Consider the following 18,844-nt stretch of genomic DNA (forward strand, 5'->3'; position numbering starts at 1 on the left):
TCCTGTCACCTCTGCTGCTCTGCCTGTGCTTTCTGGCAGAAGAGCTTTTGCATTTAGTGTTCTAAACTCAGACCTGCTGCACTGAGCACTGTGTGCCCGTGCCAGCAGCCATTGTCTGGGAGTAATTGCTCTCCTGACAGGACCTGAGAGTGGATGGGCAAAGCTCCTTTGCACAGACCCCACTGCCATGGAGTGTGTTTTAGCACAGCCTTTACTTTGCTACAGCCTACAGAGACAGGAGAGTCTATTGCTGCTGTGAGGTTCTGCTTCACCATGAGCTGGAGGTATCTGTGCCATAAAAACCCCTCTGTCTTGTTAATGCCTGTGCTTTGTGCCACAGTAAGTGTTTGTTGGATGGCTTGTCTGCTCATGGTTTGCTTTCTGAATAACTCTGGCATTTTTCATGCAGTAGCTCCCTGCTTTGAAAAGCAAAGCCAAGCACTCGAGGGCCAGGAAATACCAGAACAAAATATGCTGTATTAATTACTTAATTGAGCCTTCTAGTTTGTGTGTGTTATGACACTGGTTTTTATGAAGTACTCATATGCCTTTCTGTGACAGTACTGCAACAGGAGAGTTTTGCATCTTTGGTGGCAATTTTACCACTCTTTTTGAGAGCAAATGGGTTTGTGGCTGACTCACTCCTTAACTTGCCTGTAGGAAAGGTCAAATGCTGTGAAAACAAGACATTACAGAGACTCCCCAGCCCTGTGATGTGAATGACATCTTTGCATTGTCTTCAGTAGATTTTAGAGTGGGCTTCAAATTCAGACAAAATTTGGACTTGATGTTTTTCCTTTATCCAGTGACTTCATTGATAGGAAGACACATAAAAGAAGGATTTCAGTACATCTCCCTTAGTTTCAGAAACTTTTTTTCTTGCATTTTTTTCAGACACTAATTAATATAAAGCAAAGTTTTATATTAAAATATATTATTTTAAAATCTCATGGTTTTTGCATTTTTTAAACATTTGGGTGCTTTGGTGTTCAAGTGTGATCTTTGATGTAATTATTAGACTTCTCCTTAGGTGAAAAAAACCCACAAACAGTAAAGATTTATGTTTCAATCTAGTAATGCAATTTAAAGTGATGTAAAGGATCTAAAATTAGGTAAAAAAAATCAATTCCTTTTATAATCAAGGGAATTGCAAGGAACAAAGCATTTGGTAACTAGTATAAGTTGTGTGTAATTATGATGAACGATTCACAATACTTAAGCCTTAGGATATCACTTGAGAGAATTTTCAGGATCTTGGAAATCTTGGTAGTTTAATTAAAACATTATTGGTGTAAAAAGAAGCATAAAGTTATTCTCTGACACATGCTTAGCTAGTTCCATATGTGTGTTCCAAACTCACTGTAAGGGTCTGATCTGTGTCAGTGTGCAGCAGCTGTCATGGTTTAACCCCAGCTGGCAGCTGAGCACTGCACAGCTGCTCACCCCAGTGGGATGGGAGGGAGAACTGGAAGAGCAGAAGTCAGTAAAACTCATGGGATGAGAAGAAGAGAGCTTAGTGGGTAAAGTGAAAGCTGCACACACAAGCAAAGCAAAGTAAGGAATCCATTTGCCATGGACAGGCAGTAGAGCAGGGCTCCATCACATGTAATGGCTGCTGAGGAAAATGAACCCCATCACTCCAAATGCCTTCACCTTCCTTCTTCTTGCCCCTGCTTTATATGCTGAGCATGATGCCATATGGTATGGGATATATGGTCAGCTGTCCTGGCTGTGTTCCCTCCCAGCCCCATGTGAATCCCACATGGGGTGGTGTGAGGAGCAGAAAAGGCCTTGGCTCTGTGTGAGCCCTGCTCAGCCATAGAAAAAACTTCCCTGCTATTATCAACACTGTTTTTGCAAAACAAAACATAGCCCCACACTAGCCACTATGAGGAAAATTAGCTTAATCCCAGGCCAAAGCAGCACAGCACATCTGCTAGGGATAAGGCTATCCCATAAATCACTGGAATACCTTGGTACATGAGGAAAAACTCTGTTTTGGAGAGCCACTAGAATCCTGAAGAGGAGGAGGAGACTGGAGGAGACTCTATAGCCACAAAATTATATTAACTGAGCAAATAGTTTGAATGGATACTTTATGTGATGTCTCTCCCTGTGTTTACAGAATCTCCATGAAGAAAGTGATAATATGCTCAAGTGTCTTTGCTGTTCAATAAAATTTAAGTAGCAAACAACATTCTTCTGTAAAGACTGATCTCCATTTTTATTGCATACTTGTGACCAGCGAATGGGTGTTATTTCTTCTTTCTGGCTTGACCTTATATGACCAAAATCTCATTTCTTCTCTTTTTTGAGTGAAGGCAGGTGGGCCTGGTATAATTATGGTCACCTGTAGTAATCATCAGCCTTTTTGGAGCAGCTGCAGACTCTGTGCAGGGAAATGTACAGTATACATTAGACTCAGCTGTCCTACTTTCTTATTTGTGTTGGAGAGAGAGAACATTAGGGCCACACTGTGTATGTGTTCTCTTCATTCCACCTCTTTTCTAGTAAATCTCCATTCTAGACCAGCAGACTCTGTAGCTGGCAACAGCAGTGATATTGCAGTCAAAAAAGGTTGGGAAGCTGGCCAAGGTGGAGCTGGGACAGAAGGACTTTGATAAGTTTGGCAAAGAAAATAAATAGAAAAGGAAGGTCAGAGGCAGACACTGTCTACAAGGGTTTAATGAGAAACCTTTGCTTTCTGTGGTTTTTTGAGGGGAACACTGGCTCCTGGCTTCTCAAGAGCCTCAATCCTGCATGTCACATGTCTGAGCTCCCACTAGAGGGGTGTTCAGGACAGGAACACCTTGCTGTGTTCATAACTAATCTGGTGGTCTGTCTCATGGCCTTTGTGGTCCTCTCTGACAATGCTATTGACACAGTGTCAATAATCCTACTGAATACCATAGAATAACTGATCTAGGGGAATTAAAAAGTGCATTTTGGGTAGTCTGAGCTTTTCTAGCAAAATATACCTTTGGAAAAACACTGCCTGTATCAGATCTAAGCTTTTGGCTCTGGAGGTTACCAGGATTTTGACTGTGGTCAGTGTGGCTGTGGAAGTACCAGCCCCCCCAACCTCACTGTCACTCCAAAAGGGAAGCAGTTGGTTCCTTTTGATAATTGGTAAGATGAGCTGTTGTGCCAAATGCCTCTTTTCAAACCAAAGAGCACGTGGGTACAGCTACTCTGCTGGCTGTAGAGGATAAAATGAGTATTCCAAATCTTACCCATGGGAAAGAACATTGGCTACTGCAAAAAGAATAGCTCCTCTTCAGTTTTATAGGAGCTTGTTCAGTCACAGCAACTGTGTATTTAGACCTCATATTCTCTCTGAAGACAGGAGTTGTGTGTGATTTTGCTTTGGATCTTTTACTTGGAGGTAAAAAGGGGAAACTGGCTTTAGTCTTACTTTTTGTGGTTTGTAAACACTGTCTGGTTTTTGAATAGGCAAGGTCATTGTCTATCTTGTGATTATTTGGAGGTCATCTCTGAGTCCCTCAGGCAACAAGTTCATAAATGAACTTCATTACTTTGTGTGGGGACTATGTTTTGAATTGGAATTAGTGGAGTAGGATCCAGTGCAGTAATTTGTACCTAAAGGTGGAAAATTATAGGAAATCCTACAGGTTGTTTGGGTAAGCACAGACTTTGTGAAGGATAGTGTGGAACTGGCCTTCTACCTGATGATATTCTCTCATGGGAACTGTCTGACTGCTGGCTGTTAGGTGAACAATGCAGTTATACACATTTGTTAGCACTGTTGTGCATTTTACTGTAAATGAAGAAGACATTGGAGTGACAGAACAGGGATGAGTTCCTCCCACTTGGGGTCTGTGCTGTGTCAGCTGAGGAGTTTTCAGCCTTTAGGTGCAGGAGGGGCAATATCAAATATCAGGTTCCCTGACTTTAGGTCATTATAAATGAAGGGTGAGCATTTTCTGAAACACACCACTGCAAATGGCACAGCTTAAATAAAATTATTTTGTACATGGCAAAAATCGAAATGCTTGAGTAGTGGGTGAGAAATGGAGTGATATTTGAGCAAAATATTTTGAATTTTATGTGAAGCCAGATTAAAAAGACAATTTTGTGGCCTTTAACCTTTGCTAGACTAAACATAGCATAATCAGAACTATTTTTTTTTTAACTTACTTAAAGCTGTTTTTCAGGTAGCATTTTCTGTTTTTTTCTTTGACAGAAAACTTCTGTGTGATCCTCTGTCTAATTTTAATTATAGTATTCTGTGTTTGTAAATGGGGTTTTGATGTCTTGGAGCTTTTATCTTAGTGTTGGGGGAGTTTGAGGCTATTGTTTTGAAAAGTACAAAGCATGAAGCAATTTTTAAAGGTGAAGATGAGAATATTGGAAATAAGGCAATAGGAAAATACAGCTTCTTCTCTGAGCTGTCTCTTTAGTTATTGCTTTAACTACTGGGGAAAGGCAAGGACAGCGTCCAGCAGAAAACACAAAATCCAGCAAAGTTAAAAACTGCAATCTCTGTGTCAATTAAGAAACCCATTATATTGATAACAAGCTAAGAGGCTTTACCAGAGTCTGTTTCAATAAGTTTGTCACCAAACTACTTTTAATTTTCCTAGACAATTTCATGTAATGGGCAGATTTGAAGTGTTTTCATTTTGGACAGCGTGTTGAAGCTAAGACAGAAATTTTTCTAGCAGACTGCTAAATTTCACATAATAAGAAATACTAATTGTACTGGACAGCAGATAGATAAGCTGAGGAAACAAAAAAAGGTTCATACCCTTAAAAATGGCACAGCCATTTTCATTAAATCTTTAATTTGAAAATACAGCAAACAGAAATTAGAACCCATTTTGAACAGTCAGGAAGTGAAAGCAACTTTAAAAATTTAATTTTCTCAGTAATATCTTTGGTTGAATAAAATTCTGAGGGGGAAAAAAATCTCAAAACACCATTTGTCTTGGTTCAAAATGTGGTCATTGACTGAAAGGACTTACTCAGGAATTAAAAATACCAAGGAGTGAAAGATAAGGTTTTAACCAGTCCTCCCTATTTATCACTGTATTAAATTAAATTGCCTTTCTGTTCTGAAACATCATTATAACAGCCAGACTAAACTTGCAGTAATTCCTATAACTTTTCTTGAGTGTCTCTTGAAGGAATGCATGGGAAGTGCTACACCCCCATAAAAGATGTTTGTCCCTGTATTAATAGCTACTCTGTAGGCAGTGTGTAAGTGAGGTGTTCAAGAGCTTGCATTTTTGTTGGTAGAGTTTGACCAGCCAAAGTTGTCATTGCAAATGGTTTTTTGAAAAGCCAGCTACGGATGCAGGTCCCAGTTGGAATATGGTGCTTGTTTAATGTGACTGTGGTCTTCTACACCCTGTCTTCTGCCCATAACATGCAAGAAATTGCAAATATCTTTTTTCCTTTTTAGTCCTAAATTATTTTAACTGAGTTAACCAGGCTAACCAGACCTTGTGACACACTTGCAAACTACATGAGTGAAGTCACAGGGAGTCCTGGAAGGATCCTGGCTTTGTTCTGGGCTACAAGAGGAAGGCAAAGGGGATGTGATGCTTTTCTTTGAGGAATGTTTGGCAGCAGGCCTAAGCTGTAACAAGGAAAACTAACAATAAATTGTTGTCAGAAATGGTGGTCAAATGCTGGAAGAGAGGTCCAGAGAAGTAGTGGGATCTTCATTGCTGGAGGTGAGCCAGAGTTCACCTTAACCAGATCTGCTTTGAGCAAAGGATGGGAAACAGAAATTCCCAGAGATCCCTCTCAACCTAAATTACTCTTACTAGACAATTGGCCTGCATGGCCTGTGTTGAAGACCCAGTGCATTTGTCTGCAGCACTTGTCAGATGTGGAAGTAACTGAGAATTGAAGAGCTCCTTTGTGGTATCACTGGGAAACATTCAGACTGATCTGAGGATTTTCTTGGGCAACCTCTTTCACTTGAAAGCATAATCTTGGCAGAAGTCTGAAATGGTCATAGGTGACTTACCAGAGATGGAAAGAGCAAGGCTACTCCGAGGCTGGAAAAAGCAAGCTGAAATTTCACACTGGAAGGTAACTAAATAAGAAATGTTGCAGCAATCATTTGAAACAGTTTTCTTAGCATGTTGTAAAATGCCCATGTAAAATGCCTTGTAAAAGGTAAAATTAAGAGCCAGCACAGGTAGGAAATGTAATTCGTGTCAGGCTTTCTAGCTTATGGTATAAATCTCATGAGAAGAATTGGCATTTTCCTACAGCAAGTATTAAATATTTGCCTGTGTTATTCCTACCTTCAATTAAGTTAAAGATGCCTCTGTGTGCTTCATTTAATAACATATTACACAAGTGAATCATTTGAAGAATTCTTCAGTGAAATATGGAAATAATTTTCATGTAACATCAGCAGGTTAACATTTTATTTTGATGTACTGCTCTACACTTAATATCCCATCTCGGTCTTTGTTGATGTATTTACTCTGAAGTTGAAGCAATTTAAAACACTAAATGGTGTGACTGTGCATTCAGTCTCATTACAGACTTAATGCAACAGCAGTCAAGCACCTCATTATTGTATAACCCAATTTTTGTAGAGGGCAGAAATTATAGGTAAAATTTACATGTTGACTCCAGAGCATAAAGAGTGTCATCCATCATTCACTGGGTCAGATCTGAATTGCTGGAATCTTTATAATTGGAGAAGAGTGCTTATGACTGAAATAGCAAAATTCTTGTAAAAGTGCATATCTTTTCAAAATGTTTTAGAAATTTTTAGTACATCTTTTCCACAGGTATCCAAGGAGGGATTTGATACCATAAAGAAGTTACAAAGGCATCTGTCACTGAGATTTTGATGCACATGCATTGGGTGGATTGATTTGTGAGGACATGCATTTACTATAACCCATGCTCTCTATTACTAGTTTGTATGGGTTTTTTGCTTGTTCTTCTCCTCTCCAAGCACCTTTACCTAAGAGGGTTGCTGACACTAGAGAAGAAAACAAAAACCAAATCTTCTACTAGTTAAGAGGAACAAAAATTAAGATCTTGGATTCCATACTTATGAAGGTCTTTTAAACCTCTTCATTTTGGAATTACCTGTACTTGTGTACACTGAAACACTTTCATGCATTAGACCAGTAATTATTTGAAATTATAATTCTTTTTAAGTTATGAAAAATATCTCTGACTATTTGATCTATTTGCACTGGATCAGGAATAAGACATAGATAAACACAGTGCATGGGAAATGCCTTGTATCACTGAAGAATTAAAAGACTGATTTGAATATTGTTTGTTGGTACAGTTGCATTTTGGTTACTGCCAACATGCATTCGCCTAATTCTAAATATGTGTAGGTATAGAGGAACCCAATGGCTATCCATTCAGAGTTAACAGAGATATAAATACTTGAACAAGGAAGACATTACTTTGTGCTCTGAGCAGCAACCAGGTTTTAGCACATTCTATATTTTGTGGCATTTCTCATGGAATATTTAGGACCCCATTTAGTTATCAGCACTCCTTTTTGGCATGATGGTATATCTACTGAGGGTAGTTCTACTCTTCTGTGCTCTTAAGAAATATGGTGACTCTGCCTTACCATTCCTTATCTACCTGATGCTTTGCAACTGTCTTTCAACAAACATTGTAAGAGAGTAGATAAATTTCTATTCAAAGAGCAATCACACTTAGCAGAAGGCAGGTGAGGGAAGGAATTAAGAGTTTCACAGGTCTGGAGTGAAAACCTCCCAATTCATACAGAACTATGCCTTGACCATAGTGATAATTTCACCATAGTGATTGCCTTTGTGAAGTGGGAACATCTGGCTGGGTCTTCAATACCAGCCTCTTCTGTCTCTTCTGCCTTGAGTGCCATCACTGCTGGCTTACAGGCATTCCTTTCTCTTTGGTAGCAGTGGGTCATTCATGGACTTTACTGCACTTTGTATAAATTTGTCCTTGAAAGACACATCAATGTAGGTGAGGTCCTGTGCAATATATGCCCAAATCTTAGGGATATTGTTTGCCTAATGTGAATTTCATGAAATGTTCTCCTACCAGGCAGTGATGTCAAGTCCAGCATATGTTCCAGTGCTTTTTGTGTGTGGTAGTTGGCAGTAGGACTTCCATCAATGCTGATTATGTGAGTTCATTTCTTTGTGTGCTTCAATTTAGGAACTGAGAACACCTTCCCTCTACCTCTACACTATAAGAGCTGAATTTTTTGTTTTGCCCTTCTGTTGTCAGTACATGCTAAAAAAGTCTGGTGGGGACTTGCAGATTTCAAAAGGAAGACACAACTCTAGTGTATACTTATAGGTTCCTTTTAGAAGTGTTTAAGGGAAAACCTCGTGTCAGACAAAGTTTTATATAAGACATTCCAAGCATCTTGCTTCTCATTTTTATTTCTGGTTGGCAACATAGATATTTCTCACACCTCAAGAATTCCCGAGGGAGAGAAACACTTGGGAACTCTTGGTGGCTTGGATTTCTAGAGCTTGTTTTTGAAAGTGTTATTTAGCCAAAGTCTTGGCACGGTGTCAGAAGGAAGTAGGTCTACTGTAACACTGCTGACAAAGCTCTGTTGCTTCCAGGGCCCAGGTTAGGATCTCTGTGAGGCTGCGCTGTGTCCTGACGCGTTAGGACCCATCTTTGGTAGCTCAGTCCAGCACAGATCCTGGGAAGCATGGACACGCCAGCAGAGGAGTGGCACGGCTCTGGCACCAGCGGTACATTTGGCACTGGTAGGAATTCTTGCTGACAGCATGCTGCAATTCTTTTGTGAATCAATTTGATACCAGAAATAGCTACTGGCTTATTCAGAGACTGAGCCTGTCATGGTATGGTGGTGCTGTGATTGCAAAACACTCCCAATATGGAATAGGATATGACTTCCTAGAGGAAGCTAGTAGAAATGAAACTAGGAAAGAAATTAACACTCTCCATGTAAATATAATTTGGCTGTCATGGCTCTTCTGGAACCTGCAGTTGGAGCTGCAATGTGATCATATCCCTTGCTGATTTAGCTGAGACAGTGGCAATGTGTGCTTGGCCTAATCTCATGGGTGACTCTTCAAATATTTGATCAATGATCTGGGAAAGAAAATAGAAAGTAAGTAAATTACAAGAAGGCAAGAAAGGCTCAGGGTCTAACTTACCTAGTGGTCCAAACCCCAGTGTGTTGTCCCTGAACCTCTGTTGTGAAGGGAATGAACTCAGGACTGGCTACAGCCATCAGGTAAAGGTGTTCAGGGTGGGCAGGGTGCTCCTTGTCTGTCAGAGTCCTGGGAGGCGATAGGAGTTCTGCTTGTTGCTGAAAAAGGGGTCAAGCATGTTGGGGGAGCAACTGTGAGCTGAGAGAGATGCAGCATTATCCTTTGCTCCCTTTCTTTTCCTCCTGCCTGACCTGACAGAGCAACTTGACCTTAAAGCTCTGTCCCAGTTTTGGGCTCAACGTGGCCCCTGTGTAATCAGTAAATTCAGTTTTTCTCCCACTGCTGGGAAACCCTGAGCCAACTTACAGCAGGTGTATCTCCTGGTTGTATTGTAAATGCAGTAACTAAACAGTAAATGGGAAGTCCTTCCTTCTTGATGTGTTTGTCTTTGGATCAGGAGCAGGAAGCAGCTTCTCTTGCAGAATCATTTTCATGCTGCAGGAAGAGCCACTATAGCCATCTGTTGAGGAAAATTAGCAGTTTGCAATATGTTACATCTGTAAATGGATAAACTCTTCCAGGCATTACATGTGTTTATATACATACTGTGGTGTAATTGAGTACAGCTGAGGAATACAACTTGCTGCTTCATTCCCAAGCAACGAGCCATACAACACGAGGAAATGGCCTTGAGTTGCACTAGGGGAGGTTTAGAATGGACATTAGGAGAAAAATTCTTCACTGAAAGGGTTGTAAAGCACTGGAACAGGCTGCCCAGGGAAGTGGTTGACTCAGCATCCTTGCAGATACTTAAAAGATGTGTAGATGTGGTGCTCCAGGACACGGGTTAGCCATGGACTTTGAAGTGCTGGGTAATGACTGGGCTCGATCTTAGGGGTCTTTTCAATGTAAACAATTCTGTGATTCTCATCTAGGTGATAGACAGTATGCTTTTGCAGGGTGGATAAAGGGTAATTTTAATTTCAAATGGATTTTTTGCAAGTGCAGATGATAAAGCAAGGATTAACTTAGTAGAATATAAAAAAAAAAAAAAATTATTTTTTCAAGAATTATTTTTCCTCAAACTTGTTCTGAAGGTTCTCGGTTGGATTTGATGTCAGAATTTTGACTGCTACACCTTAGTATGCTGGGATTATTTGATTTTGTTCCAGGCTTATCTTTCTTTGAAATATAGCAAAATACCCAATTATTTAAGATTTTTGGGTAAGTAACTGTGTTGTAAAGCTTTGTTTCTTGCTAAGACACTTTTATTTTCCCTCTAATACCTAACTGGGAGAATCAGATTTTAAAAAGCAGCAAACACATGTCCTTGTAGTGAATATACTTTTGATCCTGTGTTTCATTTGATAAATCACTTAGTGCAAGCAGCAAACTGAAATGACAAGCCTAAGAAAATTGTAATGGCTTTTAGTGATAAGCAGTCAAAAAGGTATCACATGGTAGTGGCTTTGAAATTGTTGATTAGAGAGATTCAATTACATTTCTCTGATTTACTAGGCTTGCATGTCACTTACATTCACAAACTGCCTGCACATAGTAGGTTCAGGTTTTTTTTGTGTGTGTAACTCTTTAATGTGGTGTTTGAAGTGGATGCAGTGGTCCTGAGCTTTTCCATGTATCGATGCTTAACGCCTGCTCTTACAGCTGCCTGTGCTTCTCTCAAGAGTAGCACAGACTCAAGCCAAGCCCTGAGAACCAATACCCAAACCAGCAGGCAAATAATTTACTTGTGGAAGCCTGAATTTTGCTGCAGTTTCATATTATTCAGCCCTGCTTATAAATCACCAGCTCCAGGAGTCATGGCATAGAACAGTATGAACTTTGCTGGCATTTCTTTCTCTTGCTTCCTAAATAAATTTTTAACTTTTATAACAGTGAGAAAGGGCTGTAGAACATCAGTCCTAATTGCTTTGGAAATAGAAATGAAATTAAGAACAAACCCACTTTCGTTAATGTTTTCTAATGTAAAATATGCCATTTTCATGATTTGGAAGAGGAGCATTGGGACTATTTAATGTTTTTGCTTGACAATACTGAGTTGCAAGTGAAGTCTTTGGACAGGAATACTTAAAGAAACAAGACTGGATAAGAGGACGGTTGTGTGTTACTGTGTGTCAGCATATAGATGAATCAGTCTGTTTTCTCTCTAGCTTCTACACTGTTCCAAGTAAAATACATTCTGTTGCCCTATTAAACCAACAGACTGTCTTAGAAGGTGTGATGTTATAAACAAGACCAAATACAACCCTCTGTAGCCAGCCTGAGAGCCAGCCTTGCTGCAGGAGAGGCAGACTCCTTGTGACTGGTACAAATCCAGTGAATGTAAGTGAAGCAGACTTTGGTTAATTCTGTGGAAAAAAAAAAAAAAAAGTCTGCTGCTTTTGCAGTAAAAAGCATTGAGACTGCTTTCTAGTAGGGGAGCTGTCTGCATTTATCCCTAGGAAGGTTATTTTGATCTTGTATTTGTTCAATCTCCTGTTTTTTGTACTAGTGAATTTTTGATTTCTCTTCCCCTGCATATTTTGCAGCATTGTAAGAAGAAAGGCAGTGGGAGCTCTGTGAAGTACAAGGTGACTGATGGCATTAGCTACATGCTAAAGGAGCCAGGGCGAATCCTAGATTTGCTCTTCCAGTGGAGAATAATAAAATATATGTGTTTTAGCACTGACTCTTACTGCTGCTTTGCATTCACTGAGTCTGACTTCAGTGGGAGCCAGTCAGAGCATCCAGAACTTGGCACATTCAAGCATCTCCCAGTGCTCCTGTTATCATGGAGATTCTCCTTCTCTTAACTGAAATGGGGTTATTTGTATAGGTGCAGCACACTTTTGTACAGTGTTTTGTCATGCATTAGATGTCTCCATTTCTTTCCAGTGACTCCCTTTTCCCCTTATAATTGAAACAGCTGGTTCTATGGTAATGAGTCCCTTTGAACTGTCAGTGTGTGTATATTTCCATTTATACTGCTGGCACTTTGTTCTGAACCTTCTCCCCTTCTGTCCAAATAGATTACTTGCATTATCAGATCTGTCTCATTGTTCACAATAGCATTGCTGTGGATTCTCCAGATCCCCCTTTCTTACTGAGTTTATTGCTCATTTTTCAAAGGTCTTTATCAAACTCTGGTAGGTGTAACTTAAATAAGTCTTCATTAATAATTGTCAGATAATCAAAGTGAAGGAGAAAAAATTGTATTTTTAATTGCACAAACTATCTTGTGGAGGGGTCTAGCTAACCTATTAACTTTTCATTACATAATAATTCATATTCAAATTAATTTTGTCAGCTTGCATTTTGTCTGTATTATCTATGATCATTTAAAGCTCTGTAACAATTTATAATATAATTGATGTTGACCAGGATAATTTTTTAATGCCAACAGGAGGAGAGTCTTGTGCAGTGATTTGAGATATGGCTGAAAACCAGGAGCCTAGGAACGTGGTCAGAGATAAGTAATTGAATGACTCTGTTTTAAGACAGCACTAATTGTTCATGAGCAGTTTCCAGAGATGCACAGAGAAAGGCCAAGGCAATGGCCCCAGGAGCAACAAAGATGAGGCTTAAGGAAAAAAACCTTAATATATATCATAATAAACATAGGAGGGCTTTCCCTGTCATGCTGGGGTCTCTGTTCAGACCTGGGCAAGCCAGGTATCTTAGTGACTTATCTTCTGATTAGGCACATGGAATACTAACTTAATGAGCTTGCTGAATCAGGAACTCCTGATGATTTCCCCACTTTTCCTCATTTGTACAAAACTTATTTACAGCTGAATGTGAAGGAATGGATTTGCACTTCACAGCCAAGGAAGCCTTGGTGCCAACAGCCAATACAGTAATTATTAGAGACTGGGAATTCCCAATTACATAAAATTTCTAAAAGAGAAATAATTACATTTCTCAATTACTATCATTCCCTGAAGGGGTCCATGGCCTACATTCTGCTGGAGCTGTACAAATTACTAAACAGAAGAACTTTTTAAAACTCTTCTACCTGAACACCCAACACAATTTCAGCGTTTTCTATAAATCTTACTCTTACTGTATTTTGTTTAACTTGATCTGAGTTTTATTAATTTTAAGCTTCTAACTGCAGACTTGGTTTTCATACTTCCTTTCATTAGACATTAAACCCTGGAAGATCCAGAAACTGTAGGTGCAAAACTTTCTGTCTAGAGAGTTAAGCTGTTTATGTGTTTTGAATACTAAATGTCTCTCCCATCTATAATTTATAAGTATAAATATGTAGGGAGTGGGTAGTGCCACGACATCCAGTGCTTTTAGGGCTGCTCTCCTTTGGAGGCACTTATTCACAGCTCTTATTTCATGTCACTCTACTGTTAGTATTTCCCACCATGTGGACTGTAAACATAATTTAACTTTCCAGGAGCAGACTCTTGCTGTTTACTTCTGTAGAAGCAGTCAGATGTTGTTGGCTCGTTTTCATTTCATGACCAAAGTGCCAGTAAAATAATTCAGACACATCTCTCAACACACGGTGATGGGAAACCTCCAACCCCCAAATTCATTTCCATGCAGTTTGGTCTGGAGTACAGGTTTTTAAATAACAAGACTTTCTCTAAATGCAAAGCACACTGGTCACTGCTTCTAATCCCAGCATCTTTCTCATTTGCTGCTCACTTTATTGCCTGAACTGAAGGTGAGGCTGAGTGTGAATGTTTCCCTGATTCTTCACAAGGTGCTGTAGAGAGCAATCTCTTCATTTTTCACCCAGACAACTTGCAGAAAAGCCTTTGGACATTGTGTGTGTGTAGGAGGGTAAAATGACACTGTGGGCAAAAGAGTAAACTTGAAATCAGAATTCAGATAGCATCTATTTCAAGGTGAATCTAAGGAGCCTGATTATGAGTTTGTGGTGAGGTTATGTGGATCACCATTTTGTAATGAGTTGGATCTGGTTGTGCGTGCTGAATTCAAGTCTTTTACCTCCTGGAGAGAGGCATATACTGGTTGTGTTCTGTGTCACAAAGATTCTTACTTCTGCAGGCACTAGGCAACTGAATATTTTTGAGCCATTTAGTCCCCTTGAATAGAGAAAGATGTAGCTATCAAATGTGTAATGCTGATTTTCATTGTTATCCAGTTATCTAGGCAGGCAGAGTTTTCTGAACTCGTGTGCTGTTGCTTTTAATGAAATACCTAGACATGGGAGCCTTTGTAGCACTGCTTTGTACCAGAAAGCCTGGGCTCATGGATATGTTTTGATTTTCTGCAGATCATCTGTTCTAAGCCTGTGCTCAACGTAGGTTGCTCAGGGCTATGTCCAGACAAGTTATGAAAATCTCTACGATGAAGACTCTGCAAGTTCTCTGAGAAGCATGTTGCAGTGTTCAACCAAACCTATAGTAAAAAATTTCCTTTTCTTTAATCAGAATTTCCTGAATTTCAGTTTGTGCCAGCTGCCTCTTGTCCTGTCACTGGGTGCTACTGACAAGAATTTGGCTTCATGTCCTTAATTCCCCATCTCATCATATATATCAGTAAGATCACTTCAAGCCATGAATTCTTTAAAAAGAGCATGTTAATTTCTAGTAAATGAGCTCTAAGTATGCCAGATATAGAACATGTTTGAGAGACTGGACACAGAGACCTGTCTTCAAGGTTCTCACTACTTCTTTGTAGCTGACACATTCTTTAGTGGCTTCTTTTTGTTTGTTTGTTGTTTGTTTTTTTATGTTTGCTTGTTTGTTTGGAAGCTTAGTACATTTCAATTTCAGCATAGTGCAGTTTTCATTTTTTTTCCAGTTAGTACAGTTTTCTTGATGTTTCTCACCACAGAGAGGTGAAAACAGAAGGCCTGGTTTTGCTTCCCCATTCTGTTCAGTCTAGCACTGGCTAATAACTTTGTGTGGGAAGCAGATGATCCACCACTTTCCTGTTTCCCAGAGGAAATCAGAGAGAACGTATGCAGTGATGAAAGGAAAATTTTAGAAATATGTGACCTATCACTTATTTCACTGGCTTTCTGTATCTGTGCTATTGCTTTCCTCTAATGGGTACAGCTCTTGTTCAGTGGGTATTGAAATTGTGTGGTCATTGAACAAATGACAAGCTTCTAATGAACTGAAAAAGGAAGAGTTTGTAGCAAAGAAAAATGTATAATTTTTTCTTCCATCAATAATGTACGTAGTTAATTGACAAAAATCTTTTTATGCAATCTAACTTGTCTGTGTTTGTGCAAAATAGAACCATTTTTAGCCACTTTCAGTGGGCTCAAAATCTATTTTCCAGGCCTCCAGCTTCCTGGTGATGTGACATCAGCACAACAGCCCAAGCTGGTGATTATATTAAAAGAAGAATATAATGAGACAAAAGAATAAGACTGTGGCTTGATCTTTTCCATTGATAAATTTAGAACTTACAAAAGCTGAAATAATAGTCATAGCAATAAAAAGAAATATAATTTTTATACTTATCTGCTGTTCTGAAAAACCAATGTATAATTATTGTAGGAGGAAGAAAAATACATTTCTCCCCCTCACTCTGCTACTTTTTCCTCTTCTCTTCAGTGTTGAAATCATCCATTTTAATTAAATCACCAGCCTATTTCTGCACAAAGGATGCCCATTTTATTAATGATGTATGATGTGTATGAGACAGAATTAACCCAATTTTCAAATGGATTTCAATTTGGAAAGGGCAACATGTAAAAATGTCTTGTAAATGTGTGGGATGAGCTTGTTGAGCAGCTTTCTGAAGGAGATGGGATTACAAAATGATGAATAATTAGGCAGCAGTCTCTCCAGCCCCTCACTTTATAACATAGCCCAGTGTCATTACCTTTTCCATGTGTTGTTTAGTTTTGCCTATTTTCTCAGTCATGTTTCTTCCCTAGCAGTAAATCCAAGGAACAGTAATTTAGGTGACAATATTTACAAGTAACTGGGAGGGGTTGAAGGTGACTGTTTAGATCCTGGGACATAGGCACTATGTTTGTGGTGGGGATCACATTTCAGACACGCCTGCAGAGCCTGAACAGGAAAGTCACAGCAGATCAATGGTCATATTGTAAGTTGTTGTATAGATTTGAAGAATTGTAAGTTGTTAAAAAGCTTTTGTGCCTTCTGCCAGGAGAGCAGATAATCTCCCATCTCATCATTCAGACTTACATTCCTGAAATTTGTCTGTCTGTTCTGGAGGTTCACGCTCTATTGCCAACTCCCCTTACTCTGAACTGAGAAATATCTTTTTAATTTTACCTTTCTAATTCATAGGAAAACTGGATAGGTGTGATTTTGCAGGTTTGAGTTTATTTTTAACTTAGCAGATTTGGGGAAAGGATACTTCACTTTCATTTCTGTATCTGAAATGTAATCAAAACAGTTCTCAAAAATCATTAACCTCTGAGAACAGGGTGTTGTGGAATAGACAGTGAAAAGGTTTGAAACAGACCACTAAAATGTCTTGCTGATAAAATAGTGAGACAAATCTGCCTGCTAGAAGTATGGGATTCATTTTTTGTGGCTGTTATGTATGGGGTAAAGTGATGAAGGCACTAATCCATGTATTAGGAAGCAGATTTTTAAAGGGTCAGGCTGTGAAGCTCAGAGCAAACGTGCAAATTAGAGTGTTCCCGTTTTCTTTATTGATGCAAAAACGGTCATATAGGGATTTTTGGTAAGCTCTGTGTTAAAATATTTTTGTTGCTTCTGTTGAGAGAAATTCCTGAGCTACAAGACTGGTGCTCATAGTGAAGTAAGGGTTGGAGGTCCCTGTTATTCCAGTTATCTGTGCTTGTATAACTGATCCCTGACCCAAAAGAGCAAACACTTCCCAGCAACAAGACGTGGCAGCATAAATATCCTGCCCTTCTGTTTAGAACATCAGTCTTGGCTATTGTTAGGATTGGAGGCAGGTAATCTTCTGCATTAAGTGTGGAAACAGTGTAATGGATTTTGGAATTTAAGGTTGGTATGAAAGGGGCCTTCTATGGCATTTATGCTAAAAGTTTGTTTAAAGGAAGTGCATGCTCTTTAGAAGAAATAGAGAGAAATAAAAGCAGATCAGAGAAGTGCTGAACAAATTTAATTTACCCTTGTTAAGGTGTTACCATAAGAAATTCACAAGTGCCATCCTGTCTATCCCTGTGTGGAAGGAGGGGCTTTACCCTATATGCACCATCCTTAATAGACCTTTTCTCTCTTTCAGGACAAGGAATGAAGAAAATGAGCAACATCTATGAATCAGCAGCCAACACCCTGGGAATTTTTAACAGCCCATGCCTGACTAAAGTGGAGTTGCGGGTTGCATGCAAAGGCATCTCAGACCGGGATGCCCTCTCAAAACCAGATCCTTGTGTCATCCTTAAAATGCAGTCCCATGGCCAGTGGTTTGAGGTGAGTGTTTAATAAAATAAAATTGATTCTTCTGGTGCTTTAGGATGGCATAGACAAATGGAGGCAAAGCTGAAGTAGCAAGAACAGTAAAGAGAAGAAGCAATTTGAAGCCTGTGGCACAATCTTGCAAGAACAAAGGGAGATTTTCCATTAACCTTAACACACTTTGAATCAGAAACTTTGAACTTCTCTTTGGAATCTAGATTAAAAATCAAGATGAGTAAAGAATGAAGCATCATAAAACTTTTCCCTTTAGGCCTTATTTTTTCATAAAAGCTGTATAATAGCCCTGAAAATGATAGTGACCACCAGGCATTACAATATAAAGAAGAGGAATACTGTGGAAGAGGATTTATTATTAGTTGGCAGGGGATTTGGTGACAGAGTACCTTGACTTGCAAATTTTGAGCATTACAGTTGGATTATTGTTGCAGTTAGTAAAACCAATGTATTTGCCTTATCAATTTGCCTTGTATTGCATGTTGCATGTTTGATTAAAATCCTGCTTTGTGTTATTTTACCTGATCATGGAAATAATTTCTTTGATTACTGGAAACATGGTGTTTTAAAGAAATTCAAATGGTAACTATGGAACATAGAATTGAATGTAATATTTTTAATGACATCTTGTTGGTTATTTTACTTAAAAGTTATAGTTGAGTGTTTGTGGTTAATTAAGCTAAAAGGTGTGACTTTAAAAAGATAATAGAAAGTATGTAAGAGAAAATTAGGAATTTATTTAATCTAGTTAATTTTGAGTGCATATTCATCCCTCTCTTTTCAAGACTTTCAGCATTCAGCATAGGATTTCTTATCTGTTAAAAGATAAAAATAATAATGGTGAGCATATGCAGAAAGCAAAATCTTAAATTCAGGAGTCTTTTAATTTAGCATTTTCAGCCAAGTTTTTCAGACTTTGATTTTGTTCTGTTTATTCCAATCATTTTGACCCATGAAATTTTTCCAGTTCAGGCCAGCATCAGCCTAGGAAAGTTAAGGGTTTTTTAATGGTATTCTTCTTCTTGTCTTAGTTTGCTCTTGTGGAACCACTAGACATACCCTGTTAGAAAACCAAACTATAAATAGAAATGAAACTCTCACCATTGTTTCAGTGCTACAGGGTTTCAGTGTGTCCATGTAATTGAAATCTAGGGTGATACAATTAAAAAGGGTAATTTTAGTTCTCTGCATAGAAAAAAGCATCTAGCTGCACTGTGTGTAATCACACAAATAGTAGAAATAAACCAAGTGATGGATTAAAGGTCAAAATAAAGGAAATGCCCCTGTTTAGAAAAGACTCAATGAAAACTTACATGCTGT

The 18,844-nt window shown here is 38.9% G+C and overlaps 1 protein-coding gene across 4 annotated transcripts in view; it reads left to right on the forward strand.

Annotated features, from left to right (window-relative positions):
* CPNE4 (copine 4) overlaps nt 1–18,844 on the forward strand; it is a 214,149-nt gene that overhangs the window by 28,605 nt on the left and 166,700 nt on the right. For 2 of the 4 annotated variants that reach the window (XM_056485293.1, XM_056485295.1), the window contains exons 2-3: nt 8,586–8,735; nt 17,337–17,524. In XM_056485293.1, coding sequence (XP_056341268.1) covers nt 8,678–8,735; nt 17,337–17,524 — 246 coding nt within the window. In that variant the 5' untranslated portion in view covers nt 8,586–8,677. The remainder of the gene's footprint in view (nt 1–8,585; nt 8,736–17,336; nt 17,525–18,844) is intronic. The other 2 variants (XM_056485294.1, XM_056485296.1) reach the window with 1 other exon arrangement.

The sequence above is a fragment of the Oenanthe melanoleuca genome, chromosome 2 (genome assembly GCF_029582105.1).
Source record: "Oenanthe melanoleuca isolate GR-GAL-2019-014 chromosome 2, OMel1.0, whole genome shotgun sequence".
NCBI classification, from domain to species: Eukaryota; Metazoa; Chordata; class Aves; order Passeriformes; family Muscicapidae; genus Oenanthe; species Oenanthe melanoleuca.